The sequence below is a fragment of the Manacus candei genome, unplaced genomic scaffold (genome assembly GCF_025592945.1).
Source record: "Manacus candei isolate 608988 ecotype Guabito, Panama unplaced genomic scaffold, ASM2559294v1 h1tg000018l, whole genome shotgun sequence".
NCBI classification, from domain to species: domain Eukaryota; kingdom Metazoa; phylum Chordata; class Aves; order Passeriformes; family Pipridae; genus Manacus; species Manacus candei.
In genome coordinates, this window is record NW_026138066.1 from 16,180,553 (window position 1) to 16,197,916 (window position 17,364).

General features: G+C 45.0%; 1 protein-coding gene across 1 annotated transcript in view; it reads left to right on the forward strand.

Annotated features, from left to right (window-relative positions):
* The first annotated feature begins 2,026 nt into the window (after positions 1-2,026).
* TMTC1 (transmembrane O-mannosyltransferase targeting cadherins 1) overlaps positions 2,027-17,364 on the forward strand; it is a 144,239-nt gene continuing 128,901 nt past the window's right edge. The window contains exons 1-3 of the mRNA XM_051784660.1: positions 2,027-2,487; positions 14,452-14,629; positions 16,306-16,379. Of these exons, the coding sequence (XP_051640620.1) occupies positions 2,165-2,487; positions 14,452-14,629; positions 16,306-16,379 (575 nt within the window). The 5' untranslated portion in view covers positions 2,027-2,164. The remainder of the gene's footprint in view (positions 2,488-14,451; positions 14,630-16,305; positions 16,380-17,364) is intronic.

Genomic DNA, 17,364 nt, shown 5'->3' on the forward strand with positions numbered 1-17,364 from the left:
TGGCAGGAGCAGGTGGGCTGTCCCCAACCTGTGATGATGGAGAAGGACAGAAGGCTGAAAGACATTGGTGAGAAAGGCTGTGTGGACCCTGATCCATGGGTGAGTAGACCAGAGGTACAGGGGGAGGGACAGCCTGCTGAGGAGCAGCTGGGCTGCTGAGTATATTGGGTTTGTTGGGGTCACATAGCAGTGCTGCTGACCCCCCTTTAGGCTGCCTGGCTCACCCACGTGCAGTACATATGCCCCAGAGAATAGCTGGACTCTCAGCTGCCCATTTCAGAACTACAGGGGATTGAAGATTTTGTTTGGTGGAGTAAATCAGAATTTCAAATATTACCTTCAGCCTACTGTAAGGTAATTTCAACATTTAAATCCTACACATTACAGCCTACTCTTTCCCTTCCTCCCCCACCCCCCCGTAACTGTCACCATTTTAATTTATGTCAACAAAAAGTCCCAATTCCACCTTTAGGCACGTGAAATAATGACTTAATTTCCAGAGCTGCTGGGCACTTGTGGGCTTTGGTACTTCAATGCCTCAGGATACCAGGCTGTTTCTCTTCCCATGCCCATACACAGATGTTGAGGTCTAGTTTTACACACCCAAACTTTGAAACTTTGGTGAAAATTAACACTAACACACCTCCATGAATGGTGTCCCATGCTGGTGAAAGCTCCAGGTAGCCAACTGCCTAAATGTCATCAGCAACTTAAAGAGAAACTTTGAATTGATGACTCTGCTTCTGGTGGAGTTTCCTCTTGTCCCGGATATAAACACACTGTCCTAGTTGGAGTTAACTGTTATTTTTAGCTATGACAAAAGTGCATCTGAAAAGCCTGTTCTGTTGCACTTGGGAAATACCAGATCACTCTAAGTGCCAAATATGCTGGGGGAAAAAGCATTCCTGGAGCGGGCTTGCCCCAGACAGTCTGCATGAACTCTCCACGGCTTCCGCTCCCCTCTTTTTCCCACAAGCAGGCAGGCACGCTCACACGCTCGCACGGAGAGCAGCTTGGAACTGCACAGGCTGGTGGTGAACTGTGCTCAGTGTATCGTTTCTCAAGAACAAATTCAAAGTATGTCCAGTATGTTCATTCACCTAATTGAATCTAAGCTGCTTTGCCAAGCGGTGTTATTGCCGTGGTTGGTTATAAGCAGGAGGCTTTCTCTAAATGGCAAAACCTCATTAATAGAGTCCATGTTTTCATGTTTTTTGAAAAATCCATGACTACATACCTTTTGTGCAGGGCTGAATAGAGGATCTGACCACAGCCTTTCCTTAAGTGAAAGTTACTGGGAGTTGTCACTAAGACAAGAAAGGTCATGTATGGGAGGGGATGGACTCACTGCAGGTCTCAAATGATTTTGAAAGAGAGACAGGGGCTGGACCAGAGTAGAGAAAACAAGTTCCATGGCACCAAAACGCTTTCCCCTCCAGCAGGACACAGCGGGGGACTGTTTGGCACAGCTGATGCTGCAGCGTGGAGGGTGTGGGCGAGCACTGATGCTGTGGAGCAGCGTGGATGCGGTGCAGCAGCATCGATACTGGATCAGCACGCACGCTGTGGATGCTGTGGAACAGCGCGGGTGCCGTGGAGCGGGCTGGGATGTTCCCGCGCCCCAGGTGAGTCTGGCCCACAGGAAAGCTGCGACCGATCATGGGAGGGGGGGGGGGGGTTGCCCGCGGGGAGGTCGGAGGAGGCGCTGGCGGCAGGGCAGCCCTGGGAGAGGACGGACAGGGCGACCCGGGGCAGCGGGCTCCGCTCCGCGCCACGCAGCGCTCCCGGCCCGCGGGCGGCGCGGCCCCGCTTGGGAGCTGCCGTGCCCTGGCGCATCCCCCTCCCCAGTGCGCGGGGGGCACCGCGGGCTGAGCCCACCCCGCCGACGGGCTGGGGAGGTGGCGGCGGTGTGACAGCGCGGCAAGGAGCATGCGTGCGGGAGGGGGGGTGCGAGAGGGAGGAGGAGGAGGAGGAGGAAGAGGAGGAGGGGAGAGATGGCGTGGGGAGGCGGCCGCTGTTTATTTGCAGCCGGGCAGGCAGCGCCTCGGCAGAGCGCGAGTGGCCGGCGGCGGTCCCGCTGCCCGCCCCGCACCATGCGGGCGCCGCTGCCTCCCCGCGCCGCGGCGGAGCCGGAGCCGGGGCAGCCCTGGCGGCGCCCCGCGCCATGGCGGTGACGGGCTCGGTGCGGGGCTCCCGCAGCCGGGACCGAGCCGCGCCAGCCCCGTCCCCGTCCCCGTCCCTGCCGGCGGGCGGGCGGCGCGGCGGGGCGGCGGCGGCGGCGGTGCTGGCGGGGCTGTGCGCCCTGTGCTACGGCAACTCGCTGCGGGGCGAGTTCGTGCACGACGACGTCTGGGCCATCGTGAACAACCCCGACGTGCGGGCGGCCGCCCCCGTGTCCGCCGCCTTCGCCAACGACTTCTGGGGCAAGCGCATGGCCGAGAACACCAGCCACAAGTCCTACCGGCCCCTCTGCGTCCTCACCTTCAAGTGAGTGCCCGGCGCCGCGGATCCCGCTCCGCCCGGACCCTCTCCCGGCTCCGCGCCCGGGCGGAGGGGGCCGGCCGGACGCGGGAGGGGGTCGAGGGAGTCCCGCGGCACCCGTCCCGCACCCTCGGCTTCGTGATTCAGCATTTCTGCCCGGAGCTGTGCGGGACGGGGGCCGCCCCGGGGGCGGGCAGGGGGCTCAGCCGCCCAGGCGATCCCGCGGCTCGGCCCGGTGGAAGTTTGCGGGAGATGAGGAGCGATGAGGCGCCGCTCCGTGGGAGCCCGCCGCTCTCCCGGCAAGTGCCCCGCTTCCCTGGTGGTTTGGGAACAGGTGGCGCCTCTTTCCCGGGCTGCCGGGGGGATAAAAGTGAAAGCAGAGCGTTTTGGAAAGCGCTATTGACTGAGAAAGGTGTTCACATAATATCTTCGTGAGTTCCTCCTCTGCTTTATCTCCAGTACTTTTTCTCCGCAATTGAGTGATCGCGGCAGAAACTTCCCGCGTTCTGTTTTGAAGCAGACTCGTAGTCATCCCTACCTTTCTTCTTACCGCTAAGCGAGGGGTTCAGCCTCGCGGGCACCGCGCCGTTCTGTGCATCCCTCCTGGCAGCTCCCAGCCTCTCGTGTCAGTCGCGGAGTTCCCCGGCGGCCTCGCTGCTTCAGATGTTCCCTGTGTACCGGGCAGAGTTGTTGAGGAGGAGTTTCGGTTTTATAAGAATGAAGGGAAATTGAACAGCAACAAAGTGACAGTTACCATCGCTAATCCTAGAAAGAAAACCCTTGCTTGCCTCTCTCCACGAGGAAAAGAATTTGTTGCAGATCAGTTTAGCTACAATCCATACAGTTTGTCATTCTTTCCATTAGGTTTTTCTCTTTTTAATTTATTCTGATGAAGCCTTAATGATGGTGAATATTTAGCACGTGTTAGTATTTAAAAATGATACCTGTGTTTGCAGGGAGCTGTGCTGAAGAACTGGTGTAGTTGGGTAATGTTTAGTACTCTGGTCCTGTTTGCAGGTGGTCAGTAGATGCTCTTTACAAACTATGGTAGGCATAAGGAATAAACTATGTGGACAGTAGCAAGTATGCCAGGAGGGTGTGTTACTTGATCCTGGTTGACTCTGCTAATTGAGCAGTTCTTTAAAAGATCTGATATATAAATAGAATTTCACAAACTACGTGGAAATCACATGTGTCTGTGAAGCAAGAGTGGTTTTCGGGAATGAGACATTCCTTTGGGATTCCCAGGGAACACTTGCTGTCCTTCTGTTGTAAAGGTGGGCTTGGAGCCAAGAGCCATTGGTCTGGGGAAGCAGAGCTGGATGGGCACAGGGTGGCATATCCCTGATAAAGTAAAGCTGAACAGCACAAACGCTTTTAGACTGGATTGTTTAGAACAGGTTTTGTGCCTTCTCCTTGAGGGGTGTCTCAGCACGTTTCTGTAAGGAACGATGTGGGTGTAGGTTGCCACGGGCAGAGCTGTCTTTGTGCACACTGAGTGCCTTCTCCAGCATCTATCCAGCCAAACTGCTGTAGTTGGCGATCTGTCTAATTAATCCATTCGTCAAACAGTACATCTGGGGGTAATGTGAGATGCGAGCGAACCTGTGCGTGTCACCGCTGACCGCATGGCATGCAGTATTACTGCTGGACTTGGCCTCCTAGATCAGGTTGCAGGATCGAGGTTATGTTATGCTAATGAGCAAAAGAGTCTTCAAGTTTAATAATGGAATGCTTTCATTCTGATTTGTCTGTATTTGAACTGGTTTTACCTTTGCTGTTGAAAGGTGTGTGCATGTCTCAAAAAAGGATGAAGTGCTGTCTCTGTCTAGTCCTTTTTGGAAGGGAAGTGAGACTAATTTTGTAAGCGAGATTTCATCCTTAATGCTTATAATAACCATACAGCAAAGACATTGGGTCAAAGGCAGAATCATTTGTTCCCCATTTGGCATTGCATTTGGAATAGCGAAGGAATCGTTTATCTTCCCTGGCTGCAGAGGAAGATTATTTCCACAGTGTCCCAATTATCCTTTCAGCCATCCCAGTTTCCACATTCTTCCCATTTAATTTCTACCAGTAGGGTGTCAGAGTGAGATGTTAAGAACTGGGTGGAGTGGATCCTCCAAACCTAGCGCTTCCAAAGAAGCCTCAGGGAGCTTTTGCCAAGAGGTACTGAGCCTGTGGTTGAGCCGTGCTCTGCCTGCCTGAGCCATCCACCCCTGCCTTGCCCAGCAGGAGGTTGCTGGCTGCTCTCTCTCCTCCTGCAGAAGGAAAAAGGATTTTTACCCTGATGCTTGTAGAATGCTCAACAAAAATTGACTCCTAACTGAATGGAAAGGAATGTTGCTAATACTTTAGTTAGAATTTACTGCATCCACTTAGGATACTTGAGAAAACTCTGTGATGTGCTTTGCAGGATCTTGCTGAGGGAGGGGAGAAGGGACCAAAGTATTCTTGTATCTTTACTTTTTTAATTCACTTGTTTTATTTAATTTATTTCATTGTTGTACTACCTTGGTCAAATCCAAGGCATTTTAGTAGCAGCATGAATCTTTATACCTGCCTAGTGGCTCTGCTTCTCCTGCATGAAACTTTAATCTGTAAAGGCTTGTTTTGCATCTTGCTGTACTAAGATTAAAGAATCTGGGAGATCTCCAAACCGCATGCACAGAACAGATGTGAAGGGTGGGCTGAAATTTATATCTACAGATCCATCAATCTACAGAAACTTAGTCTCTTTTCTGCCTTTTGTGGCTGTGAAAGTAAGAGGAAGGACTCATGATGCCCTGTGGACTTTTCATTAGGCTGAACATAGCCTATGTATAAGCTATGTGTTCCTGAAATGATCTCAATTAAAAAAATTTATCACCCATCTGTCAGAAAAATCTGAAGCAGACATTGCTGAAATTGTGTAACAGTAGTTCAGTGTCCCTGATGAATTGGAAGTCATAAGTGACAGTCCTCATTCCAGTAGACGAATGCTCTGGAGCCAAACGGTGAAAAGAGCTCAAGTATTTGACATCATTCACACTGTATCTGACAGTATGAATGATCAGAGGAAAATAAGAGTGGTCTCTGTTACTGGAACCATTAAGCAAAACTTAAAATATTCATAGAACTGCTGCATTGTTTCGTGTAGGTTAGCATCAGAAGGGGGAAAAAAAGCCCGCATATGAACTGTTGAATTAAATAATGCTTGCCTTGTGTCTTTGAACTTCTCTTACCTTTTCTCTTGACTTGTATAAAGTAAAGGAGTGTTAAAACTAGTTGGTTCAGAAGCATTCCTATTACACCTGGGTAACTGTTAGGTGACAGGTCCAGCACAACTCCTCATCTGCACAGGAGGTGAGATGGTAGGCAATGGTTTTGCTTAGTCCTTAGGGAAAACTTACTTCATACTCTCTAGTTGCTGTCACTCAGAGGTGTTCACCTGCAGATATTTTCTTCTCCAAGCAGTGATTCAGTATAGTTCTTTCTAAAGAAGGTGACTTTTTTTGGACTTAGGATATACTATTTCTTGGTGTCTTCCTTATAGAATGTTAAGATGAAGGGTAGGAAAAAAAATAGAACTGCCAGTTCTGTAATTCACTCAGGATTTTATATTTAAACTGGGTGCTTTCTGTCTTACACCTTGTCTCCACTAACAGAAGTTCACTGAATCATTTATTCCCTCAGTAGCACTTAAGTTACTCCTTGGTTCCAGTGGTTTTGCAAAAATGTTTCTCAGCTGTTGAAGCAGAAGGTGCAATCCTCAGTGCTGTCTCACTCCCTCTTTCTCTTTTTGTCTGCCAGATCCCCATTTTGGTAGATTTTTCAACCCAGAAACAAACAGGTGATGAAGATTTGGTGTAGTCAGCAGCACAGTGGACTTGGCCTGAAGGTGTCCAGTGGTAGGGAATGGGGAGAGTGAAGCTTTTTGAAGCCCCCACGGATGCCAAGATTTAAAGACTTTTAATCAGATTTGAGCCTCCTGGTTTGCAGGTGGTTGAGAAGTGAAGGCCCTGCCCGCTCAACCTCGTTGGTGGTGCCAAGGCAGATGCTGGTGAGGGAGGTGCCTCAAGTAACAGTTCGCCAGGGACAAAAGAGAATGGTAGTGACAGGTCTAGGACATGTAGCCATGACAAAGACTTGGGAGGATGGCATTGGGCAGAGAAGCACAGCAAATACCTGGTCTTCCTAGGAGGAGAAAGTGACTGTTCACATGGAATATGCTTGGCTCTGTGGGAAGGGTGTAAAAGTTATCTACTCCAGCTGCTGCTGGGTGGCTCTGGTGGTTGAGGAGGAGAGAAGCTGTGGGAGATGAGCTGCAAAAGGGAATGCAGCTCTCCCACCAGAAAAGATGTGCACAATTTGTGCGCAGAGCTATCCTACTAGTATTTCAGATGAGGAAAAAAAATGGGGGAAAAGATAAATTAAAATGTCTGGGCTGTGTTCAGGTGCTGACTGCAGAATGGATAACACTCCAGATCTGCCCATCAAGGCTGCTGTCCAGTGATGGCTTGGGTATGTACCTTGCTGGGAAGTAAATGGGACCCTTCAGCAGCAGTTCAGTATTCTTGGTGGGCACCAAGAGCCTAATGTAAGACTACCAGTGGCTTCAGATCAAAGCCTTAAGTGACTGTAAGCTTGGGTTAGATGTGAATACATACCCAAAGAGAGAACTGATTCAATAATTCACTGCCAGCCTTCTGATCTATCTAGTTGTTTACAGCTGATCCTTCTGTTTTTTCAGCTGTATCAGTGGCATGAGTTTCAAGGACAGGGAGCTTAAGAAAACCTAAACAACCTGGGGAAGGAAAAAAGACCTTAGGTTTTCTTTGTTCTTGATTTAATGCTGTATTACAGTTTGACATCGCAGGGTAATATAGTGGAGCTATAATGTGTCAGGTTAAATACACAGTGCACAAGTATTTTCTTCACTCTGTACATCACAATGTTTAAGATTGTGCCAGTATTTCTCTTGTACAACTTAGTCTACTATTTCGACCCAAGCTGTGGCAATCACTCTCCACATCGATACTGTGATACCTGCCATGAAATTGATGTAGTACTGGTGTAGCCACACGGGGTGAGGTGCAGTTTGTAAAGAGAAGCAGATGCTTTTATTAGACTACTTGTGTTGTAGTTGGAATATACAGACACATCTCTAAGCATGTAAGCTTTTCTTTTGACTCAGAGCAGAATGCCTTGCTGCCATTTCAGGTTTCTCCCAAAGCTTGGTGCCTCAAAGCTTAGGGGTTTTTTTCCAGGTGCACAGAAGTCTCCCACACAAATGAAATTTTCATAGCAGGTGTCTGATTCCTTTGGTTGCAGGTTGGGACTGTGTTTCTCTAGGGTTGCTTGCACTCCCTGGAAGGAGGACAGGACTGCTGGGGAGGGTCAGGGGAAGCTCCCTGCCCAGGGATGGGGGGCACAGGCCTGGCTGAGGGTCCATGCTGTCGGGCTACTTGCAGCCAAGCCCAGAGATGAGGATCTGCCCAGTAGGAGAGGTGTGTACAAAAAATTTAGGACTTCTGCCTAGTTACATTTTCTCACTCCTCAATAAAATTTGCCTGTCTCTTGAATTAAAAGCCTTTTATGAGAGGAAGAGTTCACTAATTCTCCTGAATGACTTGGCTGAGGTGAGTTCAGCCACGGTTATTTTTGCTGCTTGCTTCAGGGGTGTTTTGTCTCTATTTAACACCTACCAGTTCCTGGGGATTTTCTCTCATTGGGCATTCTATTCCTCTTGCACCAATGTCACCCTTAATTTTCTTTGGTCATCTTTTACCTAAAAGGCTCAGCTTTCGACCAACCTTCTTACCCACAGGAGCATCCCTGCCAATACTCTTTAGAGTCCATGAAAATAAAGTGCTTTGGCTGCTGCTGGTGAGCTAAAGGCATTTCTCTGCATTTGCTTGCTCTGTTTCTGACTGCTTTCCTGGCCTTTCTCATTTATTGTCTCACGGATTTAAAGAAAGAAAGGGAAAAGAAAAAGGGCTGTTCTCTTTTCACTCACTATGCTTGGTTTTGTTTTGTTTCTCTTTGCTTCTGTATATTAAAACGGCAATTCCTTCATAGTCTGCAGCTTATTTCAAACTAATTTCAAATTTGGTGGAAATCTATTATACCTAGTTTGAAAAACTGTCTTTAGGCCTAATAACTTCATACTAGATTTCTGTTTGTGTTGCTTTCTCTTGTTGATGAGTGACTGTGCTAGCTTGGTTCTTGATCACATCTCATCCCTCCCTGCACTGGGAAGAGGACTGCCTGATTGATGGCTGCTGAAGAGTTTCACGAGATGTGAGTTTCTGTCAGTGCATTGCTCTTGCTGAGATACTGCTCAAGAATAATTTTGAAGACAAAACTTCCTTTTGTTCAGTATCCGGATAAAATGACACCTGGTTTGTCAGTTTGTAACTTGCCGTCATCTGTTTGTTTGGTTTTTTTTTTAAGTTTTCCAAGTTTGTGGAGGCAGATCTAAAGTCTTGTGAATGATGCTCTCGTTATTCTTAACACAGGGATGATCATCACACCACACTTTCTAGGGTTTCACTAGGAACTTTTGCCCTGGCATATTTGCTGCTTTCGAGGTGCTGCTTCTTCCCAGTCTAATTGTGATTTCTATTTTCTTTTCCTAACTCTGCTGGAAAGCAGTAACCTGCTTTGAATGCCAACACTTAACTAGTGCTCTTGTAAGTGATGACTGCTGTGCTCTAAGGGAGTTGCTGTAGCTTGGGAATTGATACTTCCTCTGTCTTCTCACCCGCCATTATAGCAAATCAAGGAACAAACCATTTAAGCCTTATTGTCCATTTAATTCTGAGGCATTGTACTGTACTATGGAAAGATTATCAGCACAAATCAGCACAAAGTGCTGTTGCACTGTGGTGGAAACTCTGCCCTGCTTGTGCTGGCTGTTGCACTAACACTTCTACAAAGGCGCTTATTTTCTGTTTACTGCTACAGGTTTTTCATTAATCTTTAAGCTGTTTCCACAAAGAGCTTTAACCATTATTGCCACTGATGCAGCTGCACCTCTTTTGGAGTGCAAATGCTCATTTTCCTGGCACGCAGTACATGCATCTGTGGAGTTTATAAAGAGATTTCACCATACACTGAAATTGGGTATTACTTTGCATAAAGTTTGCCATATATAACACACAATTTCAACAGGAAAAGAAGATCACAGGAAACTTAATGCATTCTTATGTTAAGATTAATTTATATAAATCTACATGTGAGCTTTCCTTTATAAAAACTGTAGGAGTTTTATGAGGTGTAGGATGCTCTGAGACTTTCCATTAAGTGTTACTTGCTATAACAAATTACCATTATTATCCTGTGGATTTCTGTTTCATAACATGTTGTGTTTCTCTGTTAGTCTTTTGAAAATCATAAAACAGATTAAACTAAACAAGAGCTGCCCAGGGATAATAACAAAGTCTATAAAAAGAGAAACTTGCCAATTATAGTTTACAATATTATTAAATCATAAGAGGCCTTAAAAAGGGTTGAATGAGTCTTCGTGTGTACAAGTGGATGAAAAGCACTATATTAGAGCCCAGGAGTGCTGGTGATTATATACAGTCACTGCATATTTTTGGGATTTGTCTCTTGCATCATAGACCCCTCTGGTTCTGGGTCTGTGAGGATGAAGTCACTGAGTCCCACTCTATTTCCAGGCCCTCTCTATACGGAATTGCTTACCCAGATGTGTCCCTGTCTGATGACTTATCTAGAGGAGGTGTGAATTCCTGTGGCTTGAGGGTAGCATGGTCCCTGCTCTACAAATGCCATTCTTTGGGGTGGCTGTGCCAGTGGGATGGAGGGCTGGTGGTTAACTGTGGGTTCTCATAGATGTCACTTTTCTTTTAAGAACCAGAATGATTTACCACTTCTGGAGAGCTGTTTTACAGGCTCTACTCAGTGAACCTTCAACAGCTGTGAAAGTCTCTTTCTGAGAGTGGAACTGTGTAATTCCTTTTCCTAGAATGGATGGTGAAGGAACGGAAAAGCTACTGTAGGTGGCAAAGCAAACTATGCTGCTGTTCCTGGAAAACATCCATTAGCCTTAACAAAATCAAGGGATTTTTATGTTAGATATATTTCTTATTTTGGTATACCTCCTGCTTGGGCAGGTAGTTTTGGCAGTGCTCTGTGTTGGGTGTGACATGCTGAACCACACATGCTGCAACACTTGGACACAAAGACAAGTGTTGGGATGAGAGTCTTGGCTTGTGTACATGTTTCAGTGCAGACTTCTCTCCCTGGTGAGGCTTGCAATTGATGCTGAGATTTCTGCTATCAGTTTTTATTTTGGTTGCAGCCTGGCTGATGCTCATCAGATCTTTTGGAAGATACCTGTCAATGTCACCTAGCATGGAGAGGGTGCTCTTTGGTATATGTGCTCTTTTCCTCTTTTCTCTTGTGTCTCTTGAGGGCCTTTGTGTCTGAACTGCCATTTGCCATTTCCCAGGAGGCTAAGTGCACTCTTTGACTCCAGGGCCTCTTCCAGCAGAGGTGTTGAAGCAATGAAAAACTCTTCTTCATGTATTTTGTGGGTGGCTCCCTTGAGGAAAGACCTCCTTGTCTGAGATGGTTGTGTCTCCTCTTTCAGATGCCTCTATTTCGAGGAGCACTATCACTTGCTCTATTCAGCCCCAGATCTTTAGAATGCTGTTTGCAAACAGGTCTCTGGTTTGACAAGCAATCAGTTCAAAAAGCCTGACCAGCCCAGCCCAAAGCATCTGCTCTCCTAGCTGTGTGCTCTACCAAGCCTGTAACACATACCTTACAAGCTCAGACAGATGTTATGATCTTCATGCAGAAGTGGCTAAGGTCTTCCAGCCCACATGATCTGAATTTCCCCATTTCTGGGCCAGTTTAAATACGGAAATACAAGGACAATACTACCCTCACCCCCTCCAACAGAGTACGGTTGTTGCTTGCCAGAACTTTTGTTCATGAACATTATGTTGGAGAAAGACCGTTTCTTCCTTAATTTTGAGATTCATATCTCTGTTTTACTTCCTTTGTTTACTGAGCTGTGTGTTGTGTATAATTGCTACATGCTGCTGCCAGTAAACAAAGACAAGGGTATTAAAGTTTAAGAAGGGAGAAGTAATTTTTTGTTTACCCATCCTCTCCTGGTCCCTTGGCTAGAAGTTGCTCCATAGTTCCTCTACCATGGAAAGCCAAATTTGCTCCACTGCAGGCTGCCCTTTTTTTCCCCATGGGTATGTGAATGTACTGGGGAGTTCTTGTGACTTGAATTAGAGCTGTTTGGAGACCCAGATTTGCTCACCCATTTGACGTACAATAAATTCAACCACTGCTAATGTTTCAACATCATTCTGCTGGGACTGTTTCAGGACGAAAGAATGTTTCCTTTGTTGCCGTGTGGCCTAATTTCTTATGACAAAGAGCTTTGGCAGCAAAAAAACACTGGTGTGAATATAGCACCTGCACACACTCATGTTTAGTGTTCATGGACCACCAAAGATGGTGTTTAAACCATACACTGAAGTATGCTTGCAGTCTGATTTCGGTGTTTATTGGAAGGCTTATCTGAATAACACGGTATCGTTATGTCTGTGTTTTGTTCTGCTTTTATTTAGTTTATACAAAAAATACACTGGGGAACAGCCAAGCTGCTCAGCTGATGCTCTTACAGAGCTGTTTTCAATAATTTACATCAGGTAACTCACAGCTTACAAGCCTCATTGACTTGATGTGTTCACCCTAAGAAGGGGCATGAGGAACACACCCTGCCTTTGGGATAGGGAACCTGATGGGGGGCAGGAAGATTCCTTCCCTGTAAGGTTCTGCCAGTAGAACTGTTTTGCAGGATGGGAAGTGATCAGGTGTGTTCCATGAAGACTAATGATAGATTTTTTCAAGGGTGTTGTCAGATGTCATGGGTTTAGTGATTAGTTTTCACAACTTGGCCAAATAAATAAATAAATGAGAATCTCTCACATTTTTGTCTATAGGTTCATATCACCTGATAGCCTGAGCACTTTGTCTTCACCGTCCTCACCTGCTGCACCTGCTTACTCCAGAAATCAGGTTACCAGAGCACACTTTGGCATTTGAGGGAGAACGATGGCGACAACTGTGCTCCGGCTGATTTACAGCCAGAAATGACTCACTGTCATAAAGAGTGTGTCCTGCAGGTGATCCCTGACATTGTGCACATCTGCAGGTGTCTCTGAGCAGGATCTTTGGCTCCTTTGGGACGGGGGGGGGCGCTGTACTGCCCCTTGTTCCCCTCTGTGCACTGAAAGCAAGGTTTAAGCCTGGGGGTTCCTGCTGCTGCAGTGTATTTGCAGCTGAAACTCTGGCTGGATGTCTGTTACTGCCATTCGTTGTGGTTTGTCATTCAGCGCTGGTAGAAATGAGGGAAAGTGATGGATGTTGCTGCCCTGAAGTGGCTTGCAGGAGAAATGGGATAAAAAAAGAAAAAGCCCCAACTCTTCATGTATTCTTGAACCACATAGTCTGATGCCTTGTCAAAATGTAACTGCATCAACCCATACTTCAAAGGGAAAGGTCAAGTCATTCTAAAAACCTCACTTTTTCCCAAACTTTCTGAGTTTCAGCTGTTGCCTCCACAAACACTCCAGTGGGAGCACAGCAGGAATGCACAAGTAAGGCTCCTGGTTCTGGTCAAGTTAGATTGGCCTGGAAAATGCAACCCAGGACAGCTAGCACTCTGTTGCTTATGAATAAGGAATGTAGAGAGTTATTTATAAAAAACATATGTTGTCTGGCCGTCGCAGACCTCTCCACACCTCCTCTGTCTCACAAAAAAAACTAAGGTGTTTGCACAGTAGCAACAGCTCAGTGGCTTTGCTGTTGCGTCGTGTATGTCATGGGAGACCTGGAGTCTCTGAGTAACGACAGGAAGGATTATTGACCCTATAGCATGTTTACATCTACATGCAAAATATTTAGATCGAGTTGTCTTTTCCCTGGGTATCTTGTAGTTTGTTTTTTTTTTAAATGCCCTTTAGCATTAGTTAAGGGGCATTTTCCCGAATTCCTTGTTCATATATGGAGTTTTCCCTAGCCATAGACTCCATGTGTGTGTGTGTATATATGTGTGAGTATATAATATGTGTCCAAATGTACAGATGCTGTTAATACTAGAGAGAATTATCTGCAACTGCATCTAAGTCAAACTTGTCAGCAGCTGTTAAGCAAGCTGGCTGTAAAAAACAGTGACCAGAAAAATGTGTTAATACATGCTGTCAAACAAATGTCATAACAGCTTGTTACATTTTATTTTTTGTTGTGATCGACACAAATAATGAACCCTAATTGTCTCATGGAATCTAGGGTCATGTTAGCTATCTTATCTTTACTGTCAATGTCCTTATAAAAATGATGGTCACTCTTAGACGAGCTTCTTTATGTAGTCCCCAAGTCAGTAAAGCATTTAAATAAATGCTTAACCTTAATTATGTGGAAGTATTCTGGAAGTTAAATGGGAATAAATGCCCCTGTAATGCTACGCAGATGCTCCAGTGCCTTACCAATCCCTGGCTGTTCCCAAGCACAAACATCTATTCCATAGTAGAAAATAACTACCTGTGTTGTAAAGCTGCCACATGTCCAACAGGACTGCAGAAGGTGCCAACAGGGAAATAGGACCAGTGCCATATTTCTGATGTTGGCCGGGGTTATTTGCTGCTAAGGAAGCACAGGCATTGTCTCACTACAGTAAACTGTGCTGGGAGGGCACAAGCCTCTCCTATCTCTGTGTAAAGAAGGTTGCCAAATGCAACAACATATTATAATAATTGGGGAAGTGATTTCTCTTTAATCAGATAAACCAGGAGTTTAGAGCAATTTTTCAGTAATTATTTGAGTAGCATATATGTTAGAAGACTGCAAATCGGGCAATAGGCATATTTTAGACTGTTTGAAAGATGTCCTGCTATTACAAGACCTCTCCAATCTAGTAACGGTTTTGTTTCCTTACAGATTAAACATATTGCTGGCTGGTATGAACCCCTTCTATTTCCACGCAGTGAATGTAATTTTACACTGTCTGGTGACTGTTGTGCTGATGTACACTTGTGACAAAGCTGTGTTCAAGGACTGTCGACTTGCTTTTGTCACGGCGCTGTTCTTTGCTGTGCATCCCATTCACACCGAGGCTGTAAGTATGTGGCACAAAAGCTAAAAATAAACTCATTCTTTAAAATTTTAATTTTTTTTAAGGAAACCTCTGAGTCATACAAAATATGGTACTTGTGATTTTTGCTGTGGAGGAGCAGAAGTGAGAATGTACTATATTTAAAGTAATTTGCAGGAGTCATTAAGAAAAACGTGTATTCATACTTGCAGTTTTTCTGCTCTGGCACTAAATTCTAAATGATGGTCCTAATCAGCAATGCTGGGAATAAATGGACAGTCATGAGTCTTCTGAAACCAAAGACCTCAGTGAGGCCGTGCTCTCCTGCTGGGACATTGTTACATGCCTTCAGTCATCTCCTGTAGTCATCAATTTAAGGGAGAAAAAATGAAGGGAGCATTATTCTGGAGGAGCTCGCTCAGATAGAGGTGATCTGACCCATGGATTAATTTATATTGATTTCAGTTAAAAGCCAGGAGTATCATCTTAGGAAAAAACACAACTTGTTAGCTTAATGAACGTCAGGATAAGTTTACGGAGCAACGGCTCATATTGGACATTTTTCTGTTCTTACAAGGAAAGGTTTTAAGGCATAGTCATTCTAAAACTGCAGTCTATTAACATGAGGAGACACTCCTGCAGCTAAAATGAGTCTTGCTGCCTTTGAGAAGGAAAGGCAATGTCCAGCTATCCGCACTTAAAAAAAGGAATGCACTGGTTAGCTGAGATCCCACTGACATCACCTGCTCTCATTACAAGCCTTTGTAAACGAGTGAGGGGGAAACGGCTGCTGCACCGAGAACTTTTGAGGAGAGATTACCTTAATAACAAAAAGCCACAAGCTTTACAGTTACTCCTTGTGCTGTGTTGTGTGAACTAATCAACTAGGCTGCTTTTGATAATACAGCTTTTATACCATAAGGGAGGTTTTAGAAGAGGCACTCTTTGAATTTATTTTTGTCTGAGTCAGAACTTTAAAAGGTTAAAATAAATGCCAGAGCGCTGGATATGGCTTAATTATATAATCTCAAAAGGGGCGAAATTTCAAAGGGCCTTTTATTCGCTTTATGGGTGATTTTTAGATCTTTATGAAATAGGATATTGAAATAATTGCAAAAAAGAGTGTTTATACATTCTTCTTCATTATTCCCTTTTTTACGAAAAGATTTGGTTAATTAATATGTAGAAAAATCTTCCATAAACTCAGACTGTTCATAAAGAGAAAAAATTATATATCACTGTATCCCTTTTTGGTGATAAAGTTCATTCAAATATTATTTATTAATTCATTCCTATATAATAAATCTTTTCCAAAGAGTTGCTGTTTCAGTAGTCTTTTTCTTTAACAAATATCAGTTCTTGGAATTGGATGCATTTCTCATCTGAGCCTTATTATACAAAATTAAAACTGATTCCTAGCATTGGCATTCTCTATGCAACTTTATTAATATTTTAATAAGAAAGTAAGGAATGACTTAACTGTTGGCTTACTCATTTGTTTTACCAAGTGAGAAATGCAGCAGGCAAAACTGGACATATCCTGCACTCTCCAAGTAACATTTTGCTGTAGTGAGGGAGGATAACACTGAAAGATAAAAAGCTTAAAATAGTAGCAGTTAGCATGGATTGTTGAGGCAGTCACTGAGTGTTCATGCCTTTTTATGTATGTGTTTTTACACCTGTGTGTCTTTTCCTTTCAGGTAACAGGTATAGTAGGCAGAGCAGATGTCCTGGCCTGTCTACTCTTTCTGTTGGCTTTTCTCTCCTATAATAGGTATGTGGTAACATTGTGAGATTCTCTAGTCTGAGGAGGGGACCAAAGGGAAACCTGTCAGTTTTTGGTTGTTGTTGGCTGAGGTACTTCCCCCAGCACTGCTGCATGGAAGTGTCCTGGCCCCTACTTTCACTACAGTGATGCTTATGAGAACAAATAAACATAAACCCAGAAGTCAGCATTTGTAGTTCCCTTTTCCATTGACATTACAGCTGACCATACACCAGAGGATGGTGTGTGGAGCTAAAAATTATAAAGAAATGTTTTCAACAGAAGACAAATTGCCTGAATGTAGAGTGAAGAACAGACAAATGCTTGCCTGCCCTTGAAATACATGCTATGACTGTAGGACTCTGAAATACCTGGTCTGGGAGAGTTGAAGATTGTGTCTAGACCATTAGTCATCCTTTTCAGATGAAAACTTGGCACTGTTTGCTGGTCTGTGTTCTAAAACTGTGACTGAACAAGTATAGATACAAAAATAGCTTACTTGGGTGGGGTTTCTGTGCCTTTTGCATTGTTTACGTTTAGAAATAACATTGTTTGCATTTAGAAATAGCACTGTGTCATCACGGCCATGGGGAAAAGCTGCACATATCCCTATATACCTCTTGGGCTGTTTGCTACAAACTAACAATGCTGTTTTCATCAGAAGGTTTCAGTGGTGTAAAACTGGTAGTGACCCCATAGGAATCTGCCTGTTGATTTCGGTTCTTTCTTACCTTCTCCCCTCTGACACAGACTTGCTGCCCTGTCTGTTAATGATTAGGACACATCTTTAATTCAGGGGATGTGGGTGGAATGGAGGAATCTTTGCTTGCCTAGTGCTCTTTGTCACATAAGGAAAATTAAGCATGTATGTTGTAGATGACAGAAAGCAGGTGTTTTTCTGCCCTCACTGTCTTTGTACTTACTCTGCCTTCCTCTGACTGTTTCAAGTCCATTTTATTTTTCTGCTAGTCTTTTTTTTCCCCTCTTGTGCACC